This window comes from Pterocles gutturalis, unplaced genomic scaffold (genome assembly GCF_000699245.1).
Source record: "Pterocles gutturalis isolate BGI_N339 unplaced genomic scaffold, ASM69924v1 scaffold7494, whole genome shotgun sequence".
Classification (NCBI taxonomy): domain Eukaryota; kingdom Metazoa; phylum Chordata; class Aves; order Pterocliformes; family Pteroclidae; genus Pterocles; species Pterocles gutturalis.
Window position 1 is genome coordinate 67,593 of NW_010135655.1, and position 18,290 is coordinate 85,882.

Sequence of the window (18,290 nt, forward strand, 5' to 3'; positions counted from 1 at the left end):
TATATTTTGTTTGGCCTCATCACTAGAGCTTATACTGCACAGGGTACAGGACACGGAGGAACGTGTAAGGCTCCACATATGAAGTGGAGAAAAACAGGTTCATCTCTCATGTTAAAAATGTGTGGATGTGTATATACACATGCAGGTACATAAACAGAGACATACATATACATACTTATTTATGTATGCATATGATAAATAAAATACACACAGGACAAGAACTCAGTTTAGCTTTCATTCCATCAGAAAGATAGTAATCTTTTGAAAAATGTAAACATTTAATTCAGAATTTTTTTAATTGTTAAGCCCCACTTTATGTATAATTTTCTTTAGGAAAAAAAAAAAAACATGCACTTTCCTCTTGTGAAGAGGGTGATGGCAACTGATAGCCTTTGACTGTATTTGAATAAAAAAAAATATTGACAAGCTTTACCAAAGTTCTTGTCCACTGATTTAACTTTAATTTTTAAAGGTTGATTTGCTCTATACACTTATTTCTGGTGCCTATATATTAAAAAAAAAATCAGCTAACATATGCAGGATACCATGGTATATCGCATTACTACACATAGCTCCGTGAAATTTTTTTGATAGAGTTGTACACATACTCACACACATGTGTATATGTATATATACTTTATATATATATATATGCACACATGAATGCACATATATGTATGTTTTGCTATATTTACCTATGCAGTAGATCAAAATTCATATCGTGAAGCTTCAGTACTGATGGTCCTCCCAAGTCGTTAATTAGGGACCTTGATCATATGTCGGCTCTCAAGGCAAGAGTTGTGTGGAAGCAGGGAGCTGCTCACACCCATCAGCAAGTGATGTACTTGGAGAAGGCGGCAGGCACTGGGTGGTTGTGGTTGAAGTGGGCCTTAAACGACACGTTTAAGTGTGAGGTCGGGTGGGTGACTTGTATCGGCTGGCCTATATAAGAGGTGACCAACCCAGAGGGTTTGGGTGCCACCGATGGTGGCTGCAGCAGCAGCTTATATTTCTGTGCTCTTCTGCGTTTGGCTGCGAGGCAGCATTTGTTACCGGATGGTAGTAGCTTGGGTTCTTTCAGATTTAATCATGCCAGTCTGGAAACTTTTATCCTCCATGCTATATCCATAAATCAGTTAATTTAAACCTTATTTAGTAAAAGTATATTTTTCTATGTTATGGGAATTATTATTTAATTGTAGACAAATTCCATTTCTAGATTTATTTGCCAGGTAGTCCCAGCACTCAGAGAACTGATCAAAAGTAAACATTACTTTAAATGTTATATTAATATATGTGTATGTAGACATACACGTGTATAAATATATATATTGTATATTATGTACATTTATTTTAAGCTACAATACATTTCCTATTTTTCCAAGTTCAGCTAGAAATGTCTCTAAAAAACTACAGAGGTGGCTAGTAACCACTTAAGGCCATCATGAAAGGCATTGTATCAATTAACTTTACATTTTATTGTAAACATTTGTACCAATTTGTTACACATACAAATGCAATAAGAAAAAGTGTAGAAATTATTGTGTTGAGTGACAAATTTACAAAATCAGTTCATGGTTAATGAGCAGTGGCAAAAGGAGGGTAAGACTACATCTAGTAACCACACATTTTCTGTTGTTTCTCCTTGTTTCTGACACTGGTTTAAAAACAAAAACAAAAACACAAAAACAAACCTTCAGACAAATGAGCTTTGTGCACTATGTAGACTGCACATATTCATGAATACAGGTTCTCAAACAGTCATATGTATATAACGTGTACATAGACTGTTACAGATCACAGTGGCCATTTGAGGTCTCCTCCATTCATGTTTCAGTTTCTCCAGTACGTTTGTATCCAAGTGCACAGGACGCAGTTTTTCAGGAACTGTAGATAAAGGAGCAAAATATTTTTGTGTAATATTTCTTCTGGTACATGCCTAAAATTCAAACGTCAGTATTTTTGAAGAATTTTGAGCATTACCAATGTAGGTTTCAAGGTGATAATTGCACCAAAAAATAAAAATTTGAAAACAAAATTAAACACTGAAGCTTTTGGTTTAGATAGAAGATGGACGAATATTAAAAACTGAACTATTTGTCATAAAGAACTAAACTAATTGTATTGTAAAAGATATATTTTCAATTGTGTGGGTAATACTTAATAGTCCTTTACTTTGCAAGATACTGAATGAGTGCAGAAGTGGTGGGATTTGAGCAAGATCTCAAGTAGTGACATAAGGATGCATGCTTTGCGTCTTTTTCCACTTCCTGCAGGCCACGTATTTCTTTACATTGCTCTGCTGGATTAACAAAATGCACTGACGTTTTTGCAGCGAGCGAGTCCAAGCCAGCCCCTTGTGCAAGCCTGGGTGCTGGCGGTGTGGGCAGGCAGGGTGCTCCTCAGGAAGGCGCGTGCCCAAGGGGTGTCCTGTCCCCCGCAGCCTCAGGTTCTGCCCCTGGGGAACCTCGTCAGGAGCTTCAGCGACCACCTGAAGCCTCACTGCTCCAACCCCCGGTCAGTGGCAAATTTAGCTGTGCTGGTGAAGCAGCCGAGCTGATGGGTTACAGGCTGGGAGCGGGCAGCTGTCCTCTTCGGCTGAAGCCCAGCGTTACTGGTTCCAGTGTCTCCGTCAGGCAGATGCTGGTGCATGTCCTGTCCTGCACCTCTTTCTTCCCAAAAGGACTTTGCTGAGTGTAGTAAAATGGCTTAGCTGTCTCTTCTGTGTTATTGCTTATGAAATGGTTGTCTATCTCTCTGATAAATATTTTCCAAGAGAAACCCATTAGGTTTCTGCTTCAGAGGGCTAGAGTGCAGCCATCTCGGTGAATTCACGTGGGGGTTTGGCCTTTCCAGACTTTCTTGAGAATTAATGAACTATACAATCAACGTTACAATAAAAAGAGGAACAAAGTTGATTTGCATCCTGTATCTTAAATTTCAGACTATGGGAGAATAGCTCACACAGAAGAAAATAAGCAGAATAACAGTAAGCTGTGGATTAACATTCCTTGGCTTTTAATATGTACGTGAAATTGTGTTAACATGTCTTGAGTTTTCCTTTTGCAGACTTAACAGGAAACATTGGGGTTGTTTTTTTTTTTTCCACTCCCTGCCCTAAGCAGCCCTCTTACGCTTACCAAGCAGTGGACTTGATGGAAAAGGCTCTGCATTTCCCACCCAGTGCTTGAGGCCATTTGGGCGCAGCAGCAGGCTCCCAGGCGTGGGGCAGCCCCACTCCCTGACCCCTCGCCCACCCTTCCAGGCAGGAGCCCTCAGTTGCCTGCTTGTTAGATAGAACCACCCTGAGGGAGAGCATTGGGTGAGTAACAGAGAAGTCTCTCTTTTTTTTTTTTTTCCCTACTAATTTTGCTGCTAAATATTTCCTTCGAGCCAGAGAGATTTATATCTGGCTCTTGCTCCGTGTTTTGCCGAATCTGCAGACAGAGAGGGAGCAGCCTGAGACGGAGGGTGAGCTGATGAATGCAGCCGATTCAGGGCAGGCCACGACACCCTGACAGAAAACTTTTGAAGGCGAGAGTGCCTTCTTTTGTGGGATGGCGCCTCGTGCTTAAAAAGAAGGGAGAAAGGATGCTTTCAGAGCCGGCTGCCTGGAGTCTCCAGGCATAGCTGTGCACTGGGCTGCAAGGTGGCAACAGGGACAGGGCGTCCCACAGCCCCGGCATCCCGGCCCTGGTCCCACCGCCAGCATCCTCGGCGAAATGCAGGGCAGTGCAGGGTATGACCAGGCAGCAGTATCAGCTCTGTGTCTCGCTGAGATGTTGTGGCTGTGGCATGATCAGCAGAGGTGTGAGTGTGGCTGGGTGCTGCCTGAGCATAGCTGCAGCAGCCATCAGTGTACCGGGAAGCCATGTGTGTGTCCATGTGTGTGCACAGGGGTGTGTCTGCATTAGTGTTGCACAGCCATTTTTAGTTCGGCTTGTATATAGTTGAGTGGGACAAGGATTCAAGCCTAAACGTGATCTTAATGTAGGACTAATATTAAGCTGTTTAAAAAAAATAAATTGCAATTTAAAGCTACATAAAAGAGTAAATAAAACACCCTTTCCACAGACCTTATACCAGTCAACTAAAGCATGATTTGGATCAGTAAGCTGGGAGAAAGGGGAAATGTTGAAAAGCCTATGGGTGTTGAGTATCCAGCCTAAAGACACCAGCATGGCGTGGAGATGAGTGAATCTGAGGGCAGAAAATGCCAGAGCTGTGGCTGCTGCCATTTCCCTTTCAGCTGCCCTAGGGAGGCACTGAAGGGTGAGGAGCAGTGTGTCCGTAAGACGCCACTTCCAAGTGTTTTGGTTTCTAAGTGGAGAAGGCAGCCGAGGGAGGAGTATGAAACATCTTGGAAGATTATTCAAGCAGAAATAAACCAGCGTGCAGGTTTTATAACATGCAAAGAGGCGGCACTACATAGCTTGCTGTTTCTGGCAGGGCTGCCTTGGGGAAATGTCACGTAAACACGGCTTACACAAAAGATAAATTTATCACAATTTTTGTATCAAATTGGCATTTCCCAAATACTAACTTAACCATAAAATGTTAGGATTCCCTTCCCTTGTTCATGTTTGCTTTTTTACTAAAATTCAAGTGCAGAATACCGTACTTTTTTTTTAAGTGCCCTGGGGAAGGGGGTGCACAGGTAGGCACAGTGCAGCATAGGGTCCAGGGACATGTGGCAGAGCCCCAGTGGGAAGAGGAGTTCCCAATTTATCCTGTTCCCTGCAACACACTGTATGTGATTGCAGGCTGACACAGTGTCAGAAAACAAGGCACAAGCATCACCTCAGCAGCAAACTCGGTCCAAGCATGGTCCCGACCTGGAGCAGCGCCGCAGAGCAGCGGGAGGGCGCGAGGCACTGGGGGGAGGCCTGGCTCTGCCCTCGGGTTTGGACAGCTTGCCTAGATTTGCTTTGGAGAGAGGCATTCAATTTTCAGCACGTAGATGCACTCCTCAGCAAAACCATTGCCAGAGTTCTCAATAATTGGCACCTTCTGCACAAAAAGGCCAAAGACAAAATACGGGGGCAGAGAGACCGAGCTTTACGCTCGGCTTGGAGCACATACTCACACAGAAGGGCATTTTGGCCACAGCTTGTGCAAATTAATTGTACTGTTAGCGAGTGAGCTTCAGTCTCCACATTTCATAATCAAGATATCCACTTTATTTCAGCAAAACAGAAGAATTGTGGTATACTTTTAGGTGCTCTTTCATCTTTGTGACCCTGAGGGGGAAGTTTTCCTTAGTATTACCAAGCCTTGTCACTGCTCAAATCAATTTATTAGTTTTAGCTCATCATTATTTTCTGTCATTCCTAGCTGAGCATCTTCAGAGGTTTCCTTATTTTCTTCTGATGGCTCCTGCTAGGCTTATTTTGTCTGTTGGCATTTTGAGAAGGAAAATGTAATCATCGTGCTGACTGAATGTCAAGTAATGCCCATGATTAAAAAGTAGCTTACAACAAAACTCTTCGACGGACTGTTTTTTTACTTTTCATTTGCTAAGCTGAGAAGGAGAGTCAAGAAGTAGAAGGAATTGGTCAGTGTCTTGTATTTAAAATCAATAATTAAAAGAATTAATTCAAAAGTTCATTACTTAACTCCAGTCACTTTGTGACTTTCTAATGATCTGTATGACCACGACCCACACTTTTCCAGGAAAGTCAGCTCTGCATCCCCAGAGCAGTGCAGAATAGTTTGAAGCACTGGAAAACACAAGCCTTTGTAGATTTCACAACTAAATGTATGACTTCATGAGTTGGAGAGCCTGATGAACAGGAACAATCCATTAAGTTTAAAATTCAGCTGGATGTGAGCTGCCTGATCCCGTGTCCAAGGTGGCCCTGCTTTGAGCCGGGAGGGAAGGGGGGGGCGTGTGACCGCTTGTGGTCCCCTTCTGACCTAAATTGTTCTCTGATTCAATCAGGAACCTAGAGGGGTCCCATCATCTTAAGGACTTGAGACTGCTTGTCTATTTTAGGCTTTCAGTTCAGGGTTGAGAGACAGTGCCTACTAAGGCTCTACAGTACAGATATCTAAGCAAAAATCTGAGCTGCACAGATTCTTTCGCTGATGACAAAACTTTCATATTGCAGAGCCAGCTGTAAAGTGCCCTCCCACACTCTGGGAGCCCACAAGGGGGGCAAAGCAAAAAATAAGCTATTGTAGCTGCAGATGAAATATTTGACTAATGTACTGCACTGCACTTTTCCAATTAACTCTCTAAGCAAAAATGCAAGCAATTGCAGATATTACCTGCTTCCTCTCATCTCTCTTCATGTGCATAAATCAGCATTTAAAAAAAAAAAAACAAACTACCTTTTCTGATAACTCCCCTTTGTAATCAAGGTAATGCAAGGTAAATGCTTACATTTATGTAATAAAACAGCTTGACTGTTCCACTCTTAGGAAAGGATGTATTTTTAAATTGGAACAACAGCTTTAGCCATAATTCAGCAAAAACACAACAGAAAAGCAAAGAAAAAAATTGCAGAACTGAGAAAAATAATTTTAATTGCATTAACCTTTAATGAGAATACTGCCTGGGTGGAAAGTACAGTGTACATACACGTGCAGAAAACAGCAGAGCCTCAAACAAGCATGCATTGCTCAACTTTGTAGTTTGCTCTCCAGAGGAGCTCTAATATCACTCTGCTTTTGTGTCCTATCACAATAACAAAAAAAAAAAAACATTCCTAAGCTATAATGAAAAAATTGGAAGGCTACAGGCAGTAAGTTTACTGGTTAATTAGATCAACTGGGGAGTTTGCAAGCACCACAAAATTGCAAAAGCAAAACCTCCAAAAACGTTGAAGGTACATACGCATTTTTGTAGATGACATACCCTTACTTATTACCATCAACAAGCTTTTTAAAATAAATCTGATTACTCTTTAAAAACCTAGGTCAAAGTGTACTTCACTAATCTACCTGCAATATCTTGTATATTTTAAAAAGCAAATGCACAAGATGCTAAATTCAACCTGTGTTTTTAATCTGGGCAGAAACCCCCACCACTGTCATAAAGGCAGCCAAGCAGGGTTTGATTCGGGACATTGCTCTCACTGCTCCATTATTTTAGATCAGCTTTTGGTGCTGCTGCCTTTGCCTGTGTTTCTTGAAGCCAGGAGCCTTTTGAGGGTTTGTAGCAAGGGGCACAGGCATGCCTGGAGGACCCCAGAGCTCGTCTGCTGAGCAGGAGGATGGCTTGGGGCAGGAAGCACAGAGCTCCTTTAGAAAGATATGGTTTGGTGGCTTCTTACTCCACCGCTGGGTGTGAGCTGGCGACAGTCATCCTCCCAAGAGCTGGCCCTTCAGCAGAGGAGAAAAAAAAAATAGACATTGCCTGTTGCTGGTGGACTTGAAGTTGGGAGTGTTGGAGCCCCCTGTGCCGCTTTTATTATTTGGTCTGTGCCGCTGGCAGAGCACGTTAGTACTACAGGCCACAGAAATCCAAACTGGAGACCAAGGACTTGCCTGCGTGGTGGCATGGCTGAAGTGTGCTCAGTGGTGTGTGGGCAGCACGGGCTAGCCGCGTTCCCAAGCTCTGGGAAAACCTTGCTTCACCTGTGTCAGACAGAAAGCTTCTGGGTGGGCCTGAGGAGGAGCACAGAGTGGGTATGTGGAGAGAGAAGGAGCGATGGCCACACATGAAAGAGCTGAAGCGTCTTTTGCAAGCACCTCACACTGCTCTGCCCTGCAAGGACCATACTGGTGGGCAGAGAAGGTCGTAACCCCTTCGTTTATCATCTTTATCAAAAGGTTCACTGACCTTTAAAGGTTATCAGGCAGTGCTAGTAAATAAACCAAACTTTATAGTACTAGGAGCACAAAAGACAGCAAACTTGGCCACACCTTTGGCAATGGAGAAAGAAGCAAGGATCACACATCCTGCTCTCTCCATCTCTGCACACCTGCGCAGGGCTAGCCACAAAGTCACTCTAGAAAGAAACTACAAAAGTTGAGCAAAAGCTAAAGGGCAGAGTAGAAGAGGACTCTTTTGCCTTTACAGCAGGAAATCATCATGGAGGAAAAACAAATTGTGTAGAGGTAACCCCAGAAAGTCTCCCAAAGGAAATGCAGTTTCTAAACAGAGGTTCAAGATAGTTTTTGACTGCATCATGTGAGGTCAGACTGCACCATTTTTAAAGTAATACTACAAGGATAGCAGGTTCTCCAGTCTCAGAGAGGTGCTGTAAGAATGAAATTCACCGATGCTGGTGAAAAATGCTTGGATACTACAGGGACAAGCACCACAGAAATGCCTAAAAATAATGAATTCATATTTGCATGTTCTAACTGTGCCTTTGGGTTCTCTAAAATTGACTTGTTTTTAGTTTCACAGAAATACTTTAAAAATTGGAAGCGGGGAGTAGTGTCTGGAGGCAGCATCCTAAGAAAGGGCAGCACCAAGTCTGAAGACTCTTGCTTGGGAAAGAGGGGAAAGGATGCTTGGGGGCCTCGTCTTGTCCCCACCTGACCTTCTGACCATGGAGTATTCTGCAGAATGCCTTGTGCTGTCCTCAGGCAGGCTTACGACACTGGAAGAGGCAAGAGCAGTAGCTGGCCATGGTTTAGGGCATGCTGCATTTGCAGTGAGATTGAGGTCAATTCTCTAAACACCTTTCCGTAGACGAAAAAAAAACCCTGTTTTTTCAGCTGATTTCTGTAATTTGAAGGTAAATCTGAGAACAAGGCAAATGCATATTTCACCTGAGTGGTATCACTTGTTTTTCATTTCTTTCGGAATATTTTTCAGTATCAGATTCAGATTCTTTCTTTCAGGATAAAGCTGTCTTAATGCAAAGCAGCATGCCTAACAGCCATCCTCGACTACTTAAACAAGTCAATTTTGCAAGGACTGTAGGTGTCAAGCCAGAGTACTGTTTGGGACTACAGTACAGGGATCCTAGCTTTTAAATTAAATATTACCTCATGCATCATTTTCTGTCATACTTGTAGAATTACAGTTGATTTCTCTCAAAATAAACATTGCTTTCTGTAATTTGTATGCATGCAAAAGCTACCAGTTTGTTTTTTAATTGCCATTTTGCTTTGCTTTAAATCTGGGATTTCTTTAAATAAAACAATGAAGGTAAAAACTTTGTACATTTTTAAACAACTGCTAAGGTCAAAAGTATAGAAGTATGTGTTACATTAAAATTGAGTGCTGTTTATGTATTTAAGAGAGACGTACGTTTTTGCATTGTTAAAAAGAATGATCTGTGTGCTTTCTTGGGGTGGGAATCCGTGTTCCGAGAGTGTCCAGTAGCTTTCATATTCTAAGTAAAGTTCTAACAGTTTGCATATGATCCATAATTCCGATTGCTTCTGTTTTATTAATTCTGATAATCTGACATGGTCTACAGTGCTCCTCTCATTTGGAACAAGCAGCCTGGTTCTCAGCGCGGGGCGGTGCAGGGGCCCTTGGGAGGCCCATGAACAGGCTGTGGCTCTGGCCATGCCCAGCTCCCCTTCCTGCTCTCCAGCCACCAACTGAACCCTCCTTGAATTGGCAAGAAGCAGGCTCTCACCCAAGCTCTTACTTTCAGCTTTGGAGAACCACTCTGAGCAAAACACCCAGATCTGCTGCTGTAAAGCAAAGGCCAAAAAAAAAAAAAAAAATCCACCCAAAGAAGAGAGCTCTAGAAAGAGTTTGAGTGAAACTGCCACAGTTTGCAGGTTTATGGCCCATCCTGTACATCCTCCTTGCTCAATATAATTTATTATTGCTCTTAACCTTTAATCCTTTCATGCCAAAAAAAACCCAAAAACCAAAACAAACCAAAAACCCAGCTTATGGTACAGAAAACCATCCTTTCATGCCAAAAAAAACAAAAACAAAAACAAAAACCAAAACATACCAAAAACCCAGCTTATGGTACAGAAAACATTCAGAAACACGAAGAGAGCAGCAATCCAGCAAGTCCTCTACCTCTAAAGATACAGCCTGTTATAGTTACATCCATAAATCTACGGATGCAGTGTTTTACACTGAATACATTCCTCTCAGCTAGAAATAATTCTTGTCATCTCAGCAATTCGGGAACAACAGTATAGGCAGTAATAAAAGACTATTATCATGTTCATGTTTATTCTGTTTTTCTAAGCACTTTAAATCCTTATAAAATATCTAAGGCTAGAACTGGGTTTTTTGCCCTCTATAATACAGACAGTAAAAATAGCATATGCTGTGTGCGCCTGCAAATGTTGGCGTTGGAAACTAACAGACTGACATGTTTTAAAAGTTATTTAATTTGTTCTTGAACAATCTGAGACTCCAACCTCACTATTTCTCAACATACATTAGTCGTGACACTTCATAGCCTTGTGTTTGTGTAAAGAGAGTAAGCTATCCTAGAAACACTGCTCGGGAAACACACAGCATGTCTCAGCTAAGCCTCTTATTCTTACAGAAATTATTCTGGCTGTGAAGACTCAAAATATATCAATACATCACCTGAAGGTTTGGATGAATACATAAACAAAGCCAGATACTTCAGAAACCAAAGAGAGGGCTTACTACAAATTTCAACCCCTACTAGCAGATTCTTATTCAAGACATAAACAGATGAAATATTTGATATTCAACAAGATTAAAAAAATCAAAGAAATACAAATCTCAAGTCTCTTACCACTTCATTTCACAGTGTTCCACACATCTTCAAAATCTCTTTCATCTACCTATGCACTATTCATTTTAACTAACATATTCCTTTGCATGAGTCTATAAAGGTAAGTTGATGCTGCTAAATCATGTTCTTTCATGATCACTAGATCAAAAGGAAAAGCATTTTGGTGATATTACATGTACCAAGTGTGATTGGTATTTATGTATCATAAATGCGTGTTGCGTTTGCTGGAGTACCAAGGAGAAGCGACAAGTCAGCAGACCCCTTCGCTGTGCCTTGGAAGGGAGGCTCTCCATGTGCAGTCCTGCCAGGCTCCCCCTCGCCTGCAGTCACACCCATCAGCACACACTGGTTTCTGGGGCTGGGGCTCTGCTCTGGGTGTGGGTCAAGTCCTGGGCTCCTCTGCAAAGCCACCTAGACACCAAGAGTGTGTACCTGGGTCAGCTGTAGACTAGAACTGAACATTTCTAGTGAATGTTCAGTGAAACACAAGACTTCTTGTTGTGACACTCGTCCTTGGCATGCCACAGTATTCACTTGACAGCCCTGACAAAACAATTTGTAGTCAGTACTGACTAGTTCTTCCATGGGTCAGTACATCTTGGAGTGGTTTTCTGGCACCCCACCAACTCAAAAATAAGTCATGAACAGAAATAAGAGCAACTCATCAGCACCCACGCAGAAAACAAATTCTCGGGAGAGAAGGTACTAGATTGCCACCTTTCCTGAGAGGCCTCTACCATGGTAAGCCTTCCCTATTTCACTTTTAACTCTGTGGAATTAATTCCTTTCAATTTCTTAGAAGTTGAGGTTCTCCTCCTCAACAAATTCATAAATGGAAATATTATTTGAATCTGTCCAGCTTGAAGCACATTAGCTGATGTCATAGCACAATTATTCTTCTAGCAGCAAGCTTTCAGAACATGCCGCCTGTTGTCTTCCACTGTTACCAAAAAAGGGACCATTCATAAAGTATGTTTGGCAATCTTCAAACATTCTTGGTCCTATCCTGCCGGCTAGCATACTGGGGAAACAAACGGCAATTATGTCCAGAAGACAACAAGATGCAGGGGCCGCACAACAGGCACTATTAAATATTAGGAACATGAGATCACGAATCAAGCTCTGTACTTGATGCACAATGCAAGAGCTCCCTCTCCCCACTTCCTCTAGCACCTAAAATGGGATACATGACTATGTCTGCTGTTTGGGTGAGAAACAAGTTCCCACCTTGCTCTCCATCCTCCTCTAGTTTTTGATGATAGGGCTGTTACTGGCACACAAAAATAAACTTGGCCAAGATTTCGTCAAGCTTTGACTCAGCTATCTGAATAAAGTTACAGTTCTGAACCAAACACACCTGCACCTCCATGGGGCACAGCTGCGTTTCGGGGTGAGCTCCCACAGGACACCATCAGGCCAGTTCCAGCGCAAGCTTCTCAGAGCTGTACCCAGCCTAAGCTGTGCTACCTTGCTTGCTGCAGCACCAGCTCAGCACGTCTCTACCCACAGCCAACTATTCCCACAGGGTACAACAGAATTTTGTTCCCCTCCACGCAGTCCAGCAAGATCACCCAGACCTCTGTTTTCCTTCACATGAAGAATTTCTGGTGTACCCTTCCACCAACAGAAAGGAAGCTGGACGACAGGTATCCATTAAACTTACATCATCTTTCTTACTAGGAGACCAAACAAAGGCAAAATAAAAGCTTAGTGTAGACGGTAACTGTCTTTAGTGAAAAATACATAAATGCTTTTTAAAAAGCCAGACAGCTCAAGTCAAAGCACTGTGACAGACAGCAGGATGTTTCAATTTAATACCTGAAAGTATGCTGAAATGGTTCTGAAGAACACACACCTCCTTCTCCAAAAAGTATAAAGGGCAGAAGTTGGACGAAACAGTAATGTTAAAGATGGGCCTAAAGTGGATGAAGGATTTTTTGCACAACAAGCACACTAACTACAACAGTCAGAGGGAACTTTCGCATCTCTTTTAAGTCCTAGGAGCTCACATATTAAAAATCTGGACTGTACCTTACAAAGTATGCTGGGTATTGAATGAAGCATCCGTTTCCTTTAGTACATTGATCAAGTACATATGAATAAATTTATCATAGCTGCTGTAAGGGGCAGAATTTATTTGACCTCTTTTCCTTTTCCATCCCTCACTTCCACTTCATTTAATTTATTGACTCTTTCAGTTTATTCAGAAGAATATGGGTAGGGGACCCAACAGAAAAGCAGTATTTATCCATTTTGTAAGTCTAGATTAAAAACTGTCAGCTGTCCATTTTATAATTAAAATTTAAGTTAAATGAATATACTGCACACCACAGTACAGACTCATTGCTTGTCCCTAAAATATGGATGGAAAATACAAAGCACCAGCTTTTCTGTTTTTACTCAACTTCTGCAGCAGGAACAATGCATCACTTAAGGTGTACATGTACCTCGTGACCAGTCCTGCACCTTCATTCAACACACAAACCAATTATGTGAATTGTTTACATACTTAACAGATGCAAACTCAGCCCTTAAAAAGCCTCTGCTTTAGAGGATTCAGAGCTGCTGCTCTACATGTATGACAAGGACATCTTTTTCAGGTGTTGATTAGTTTTAATCTCAAGAATAGATGACAATTAAAAGAAATAAAGATTTAAATAATTTCAGTTATTTAAATCATCACTACAACTTTTCTATCAGAGTTCATTAAGTTGTAAAAGCTTATTTATTTTTCTTTCCCAAATAGTTGGATAACAGTAATTCAGGGATTTTTTTTTTGCTGTCCATGGGTCCATGTTGCTTTGAGCAGCCTGGTCTAGTGGGAAGTGTCCCTGCCCATGGCAGGGGTGTTGGAACTCAAAGATCTTTAAGGTCCCTTCCAACCCAAACCATTCTATGATTCTATGTGCAAGCAGCAAGCCGATAATTACCTGTTTTACATAACGTTAACTATGCTTTGCAGCTTTCAGGAAATAACTAACTTGGAACAAGGATTTCAAAATTTAAAACTCAAAAATATAAAGCTATAAAGAACATGGCATAAAACAAGAAACAAAATACTGCCAGATGAATTGATTTATTTTTATTCCCTTGTAGCTCCCAGAAATCTTCAGTAACAGACCAAACTAGCTGTTTTAAAAGGTAAACATAACATGATAAATACAACACTGAGGATACAGTAGACCTCATTACTATGTGTCTAAACCACATTTTAGAATATTGCGAATACACATTCTCCTTGTGTGTGTTCACATTAAAAGTTAACAAACTAACCTTAAGTGAATAGGAGAATCTGAAGTTTTGCATATTATTTCCTCAAGAACATCTGAATGAAAAGTAGTTTTTATAATCTTATCCCTTTTCTATAAGAAGGCCTTGTAAGAGAAGCCAAGTGATCTGTGTATGAGCAGCATTTAATTTAACTCAACTTTCTTGTTACAAGGATCATCTGTACGGCATACTTCTACTTTAAACTAAAAGGTAAAGCTTTCATTATTTAATTATTTTTTTTAAGGTACGTCACCACTCCTAGCATCTGATAAATTCTGTATCCCTTCAATTTAAAGCATAATTAATAATTCTAAGCAGGAACAGAACCTCCCACATATTCCTACAGAGTGGAGAAGCTGCAGCAGAAGTTTACTTCAATCTACTGCACTCCCTGGACAAATGAAAAACCTGATGTTCTCCACAACAGCTACCAGCAAGGGTTAATATTATAGGAACAGTAATATGGGCAGACATGGAAGTTAGTGGGCACGTGGGTATTTTGTATAAGCTATCGTAAGTGAAGAGGGAATTCTGTGTATGACCTACTAACAAATAACTTTTATATTCCCTTATTATCAAGTCTCTTTGCCATGATCTTCTCAAGGGGCTGAAAGAGGAAGAGCTCTTCATTTTCAGTGTAACAGAAGACTAGCTTCCAAATAAGAGATATTAATGTCAGGAAAAAAACCCCAAAGCATTAGAAAACTAAATAACATCTCTCGTATAGCATAAACCAAGGCAAGCCTTAAATTCCAACTGCAACAGAATTATAGTGTTTCCTGAGACCCAAGATTTGTACAAATTGCTTCTAAGCAGCCTTACAAATATCAGCGAGGACACTACCAGCTTATGTTTCCAGAAATTCCAATTCAACATCATCTCATTATTTCAGGGAGCAGGAGGTCAGCTCATGTCTTACTACAGAGCCTCACCTATCTTAAAAAAGTAAATCTATAGTTTTTGCATTCCTATTCAGAGTAAGCCCTTAAAAAAAAAAAAAAAAAAAAAAAGGATTACAGAAGTTTTTCTATTTTTTTTTATGGGCAACAAAAGCCATACTTGAAAAATTTTTACTCTAAGGGAGTACCTATTTGATGTATCATTTCAGATGTAAACATGGATTTCAAGTTGTTTCAAACGCAGACTTCATCATCATCTTGTTTCAAAACAGCACTGGAAACCTCAATAAGCAGCACAGGTTTGTCTGCCAAAAACCACTTGTTTACAGGACAGTCTCTTGGCACATTCTGACTGGAATATTATAATGTCTGTCATCTTCAGTGATGAGAGTCACCACAGGCCAGCCCTCCTCCGGGTCACTGGGATAAAGTGTGATGAATTCATCAGTACTATATTTATACAGTCGATACACTTGGATGGTATGCTGCAGAGCATAAGCAAGGAGAAACATTTCCACCTACATTGGAAATAAGCAGAAATATGATGTGTAAAATTAAACATACCTTTCACAAGGTATTTCTCATAAAAATACTAAACTAATACCTATCAGATGTGATCTTTCAAAGAAAAAAAATATGAAGTGAAAATGCAAATACACGAGCATCTCTAACTTAATATCTTCATCATACACCTCTAAGATACCATACCTTTAACACGGAGCTCTTCAGACCCAACAATGGCATAGTAGGATATCAGTCCTAAAGAAAAGCTACTTTATACAGAGAATCCCACTTCCCTACTGCCACAAACAGGTGGAAAAGACATTCTCTCGTGTCACATTCTTCCTGTTAAGTCACTAAATCAGACAAGAACGGTCTTCAGGCAATGATCCTTTCCCTCTTAGAGGGTACTCTGAACTCTCTGGCCAAATCAAAAGTAGATGGAAAGCCTTACGAAGCCTGTTGGTATCAGAAGGAATTCAGAGAAATAAGCTGGAAAATCTTCTATCTTGCCTACTACAATGGCAAGCATATCCTGTTCTAAATAACAATTTATAAAGAATATCACTGAAATAAATAAATCTTGTCAGCACAAAAATAGACAACATTACTTACTGATTAAACTAGGCAGCAAAAAAGTCACCCATGAATCAGCTAATTTAACAGTAACAGCAACCTGTCTCATCTATACAAGTTGTCAGATTTTTAAGCCAATAAACAGAAACAAAACATGGTAATTCCATGTTTCTAGTGTCTATAATTAAGTATTGAATTTAACTGCAGTACCACACTTGTAATGTGGGAATCAATGGGATTTTTTTAAAAGGATATTTCTAAAATCATTCAGACTATTCAGCTTGTTAACCACTACAATTTTTGGGGCTTTTTTGTTATATGCATATCATTTCTGCAATGTATAAAGCAGTAATTGTCATTAATTTATGAGAATACACCAACTATATGTACTACACATTCATAACTTATTAGCTTTTATTGTGATATTTTAAGAAAGCTAACAATTACGAGACTAATAGAAGTGTTAGTATTAATAGAATACCATGCTTCCAAAGAATGCTCCCTAACTGTCCGCTGCCAGACAAAAATCAGTGTTTGAAAGGAAGGCCTTTACAGACTTCTACAAGCAAGCAGTTCTACTGTATTTTTTTCCAATGAAAGACCAGACGCTACACCATTACATTTATCCAGAACAAAAAAAGCTGGATGATTTCTTAAACCACTTGAAACCAAAATCGTCAAACCAGAAAATAATACTGTAAGAACAATCTCTCCTCACCTGTTCAAGGCCTCCACTGTGACCAATATGATTCAAATGGTTATGCATTAACTGACAGGGGTTGCTAGATGTATCCCGTGCAAACAGTAACCATGAGAAGACAGGAACTCTCCTTCCATTTTTATCATCATTGTATAATTCAATGGCGGTGTTAAGCATCAAAAATTTCAGTGCTTCATAGAGACTATACTCGTCCTCTTCGTTTTTAAATAATTTATCACAAGCTTCTTGTTTCTCCACAGGACCCTTGATTTCACTTACATTCTTCCACTGTAAAAAAAAACAATAACACACACACACAATACGTATCAACATGCAAGAGCTGTAAAAAGCCATTTGTGAATTGTCAGATGTTCAGGATAGGCACTCGAATTTAAGAGTTTTGCACCTTTTTAAAAACAGGTGAGAATATTTCTGCAGCTGTAGTCCCATTTATCAGGACAAGGTCAAATTGAGTTAGTTTGATTTTGCTTAAATTAGTCCTTAAGCAAAACAGAAGAAGGGGATATTGGAAATTGTTTCAAGGTGGCAAAACAAGTATTTTCATGGGACAACAAACAATAAAATAATAACCTTTTTGTTTCCTGTATCAAAAATCCTACATCCTTCATATTGTTTGCATTTCAGTTACTCAGAATGCACATATCATTCCCACCCTCAGAAACTGCAGCCGTTAAAATATTCTTAAAAGACTTCAAAAAAAGATAATATGTATACACAGTAAGACAGGAACCACTGAAGAGCTGTAAATAGGTTCCAGAGTTTCAAGGAGGTGGGAAAAGATGGGGCTAGGTAATATACTATTAACACCACAAGGGCACAACCATTTTCGTCACGTTAACCTACAATAAAAACATACAAATGTGGAATGAAAACTACTCCTTTGAAATTACTTCACCATTATTCTATTTTTTTTTCTTTCCATGACCTGTTCAAGGTAGCAACAGCATTTATCCATAGTATACATAGTTCCTTCAAAAAAATAGAAAAAATAACAGGCAAAATGTTACATTAATTCTTCTGTTACACTAATTTCTTCATTGAAACCTAACTAATAGTTTTCTGCAGCACTGACAAATTAATTCCAGCTAATGTAAGCAGTGGAAGACCAGAAAACTCCCACAGATCTGAACAGACATTCTTTCCTTGATTTTTTTTTTTTTTGCAGTATACATCAAGAAAAGTGACTTTTTTCACTAGTGAAAACATCCTTATGCTAAATTCACCACATTCAAAAATCTTTGTAATTCTTATTTGCATGTGACCCAGAATAAGTAAATGCTTTTCCAACCTTTTTCCTTAGAAGTATTAAATATTCTTTAATTTCATCACTTATTTCTCCCATCTTCCTGCCCAGTTTCTCTTTTAGCTGCCACTGCCTGATCCAGTCATATTTGCTCAGCAAGTTTTCAGGAAGCTGGAAGTTGAGAGAAGAGATTGCAGCTTCAGTCAAAACTCTTGAAGGGAAAAACCACCAACATGCACGTTATTTTATTTACCTTTTTTTTGGTAAGCATTTTTCACCTTAAAACGATCTCTCATATGTTCTTCTGAAGAGATGTCGTACTAAGATGACCATAATTGAACACAACTGGCTCTTTCCAGTACTTGCTGGATCACAGTCAGAATACCCGTCTGTTACTATTTCCACATCTAAACAATACGTAAGCACTGGAA

The 18,290-nt window shown here is 40.1% G+C and overlaps 1 protein-coding gene across 1 annotated transcript; it reads right to left on the reverse strand.

Annotated features, from left to right (window-relative positions):
• Positions 1-15,071: 15,071 nt before the first annotated feature.
• OTULIN (OTU deubiquitinase with linear linkage specificity) lies at positions 15,072-18,070 on the reverse strand (the record flags this gene model as incomplete). Its single annotated transcript, XM_010081979.1, has 3 exons — positions 15,072-15,336; positions 16,614-16,883; positions 17,905-18,070. Coding segments are annotated over 3 exons (631 nt in total), but the record flags the coding sequence as incomplete, so codon positions are not given.
• Positions 18,071-18,290: the final 220 nt, after the last annotated feature.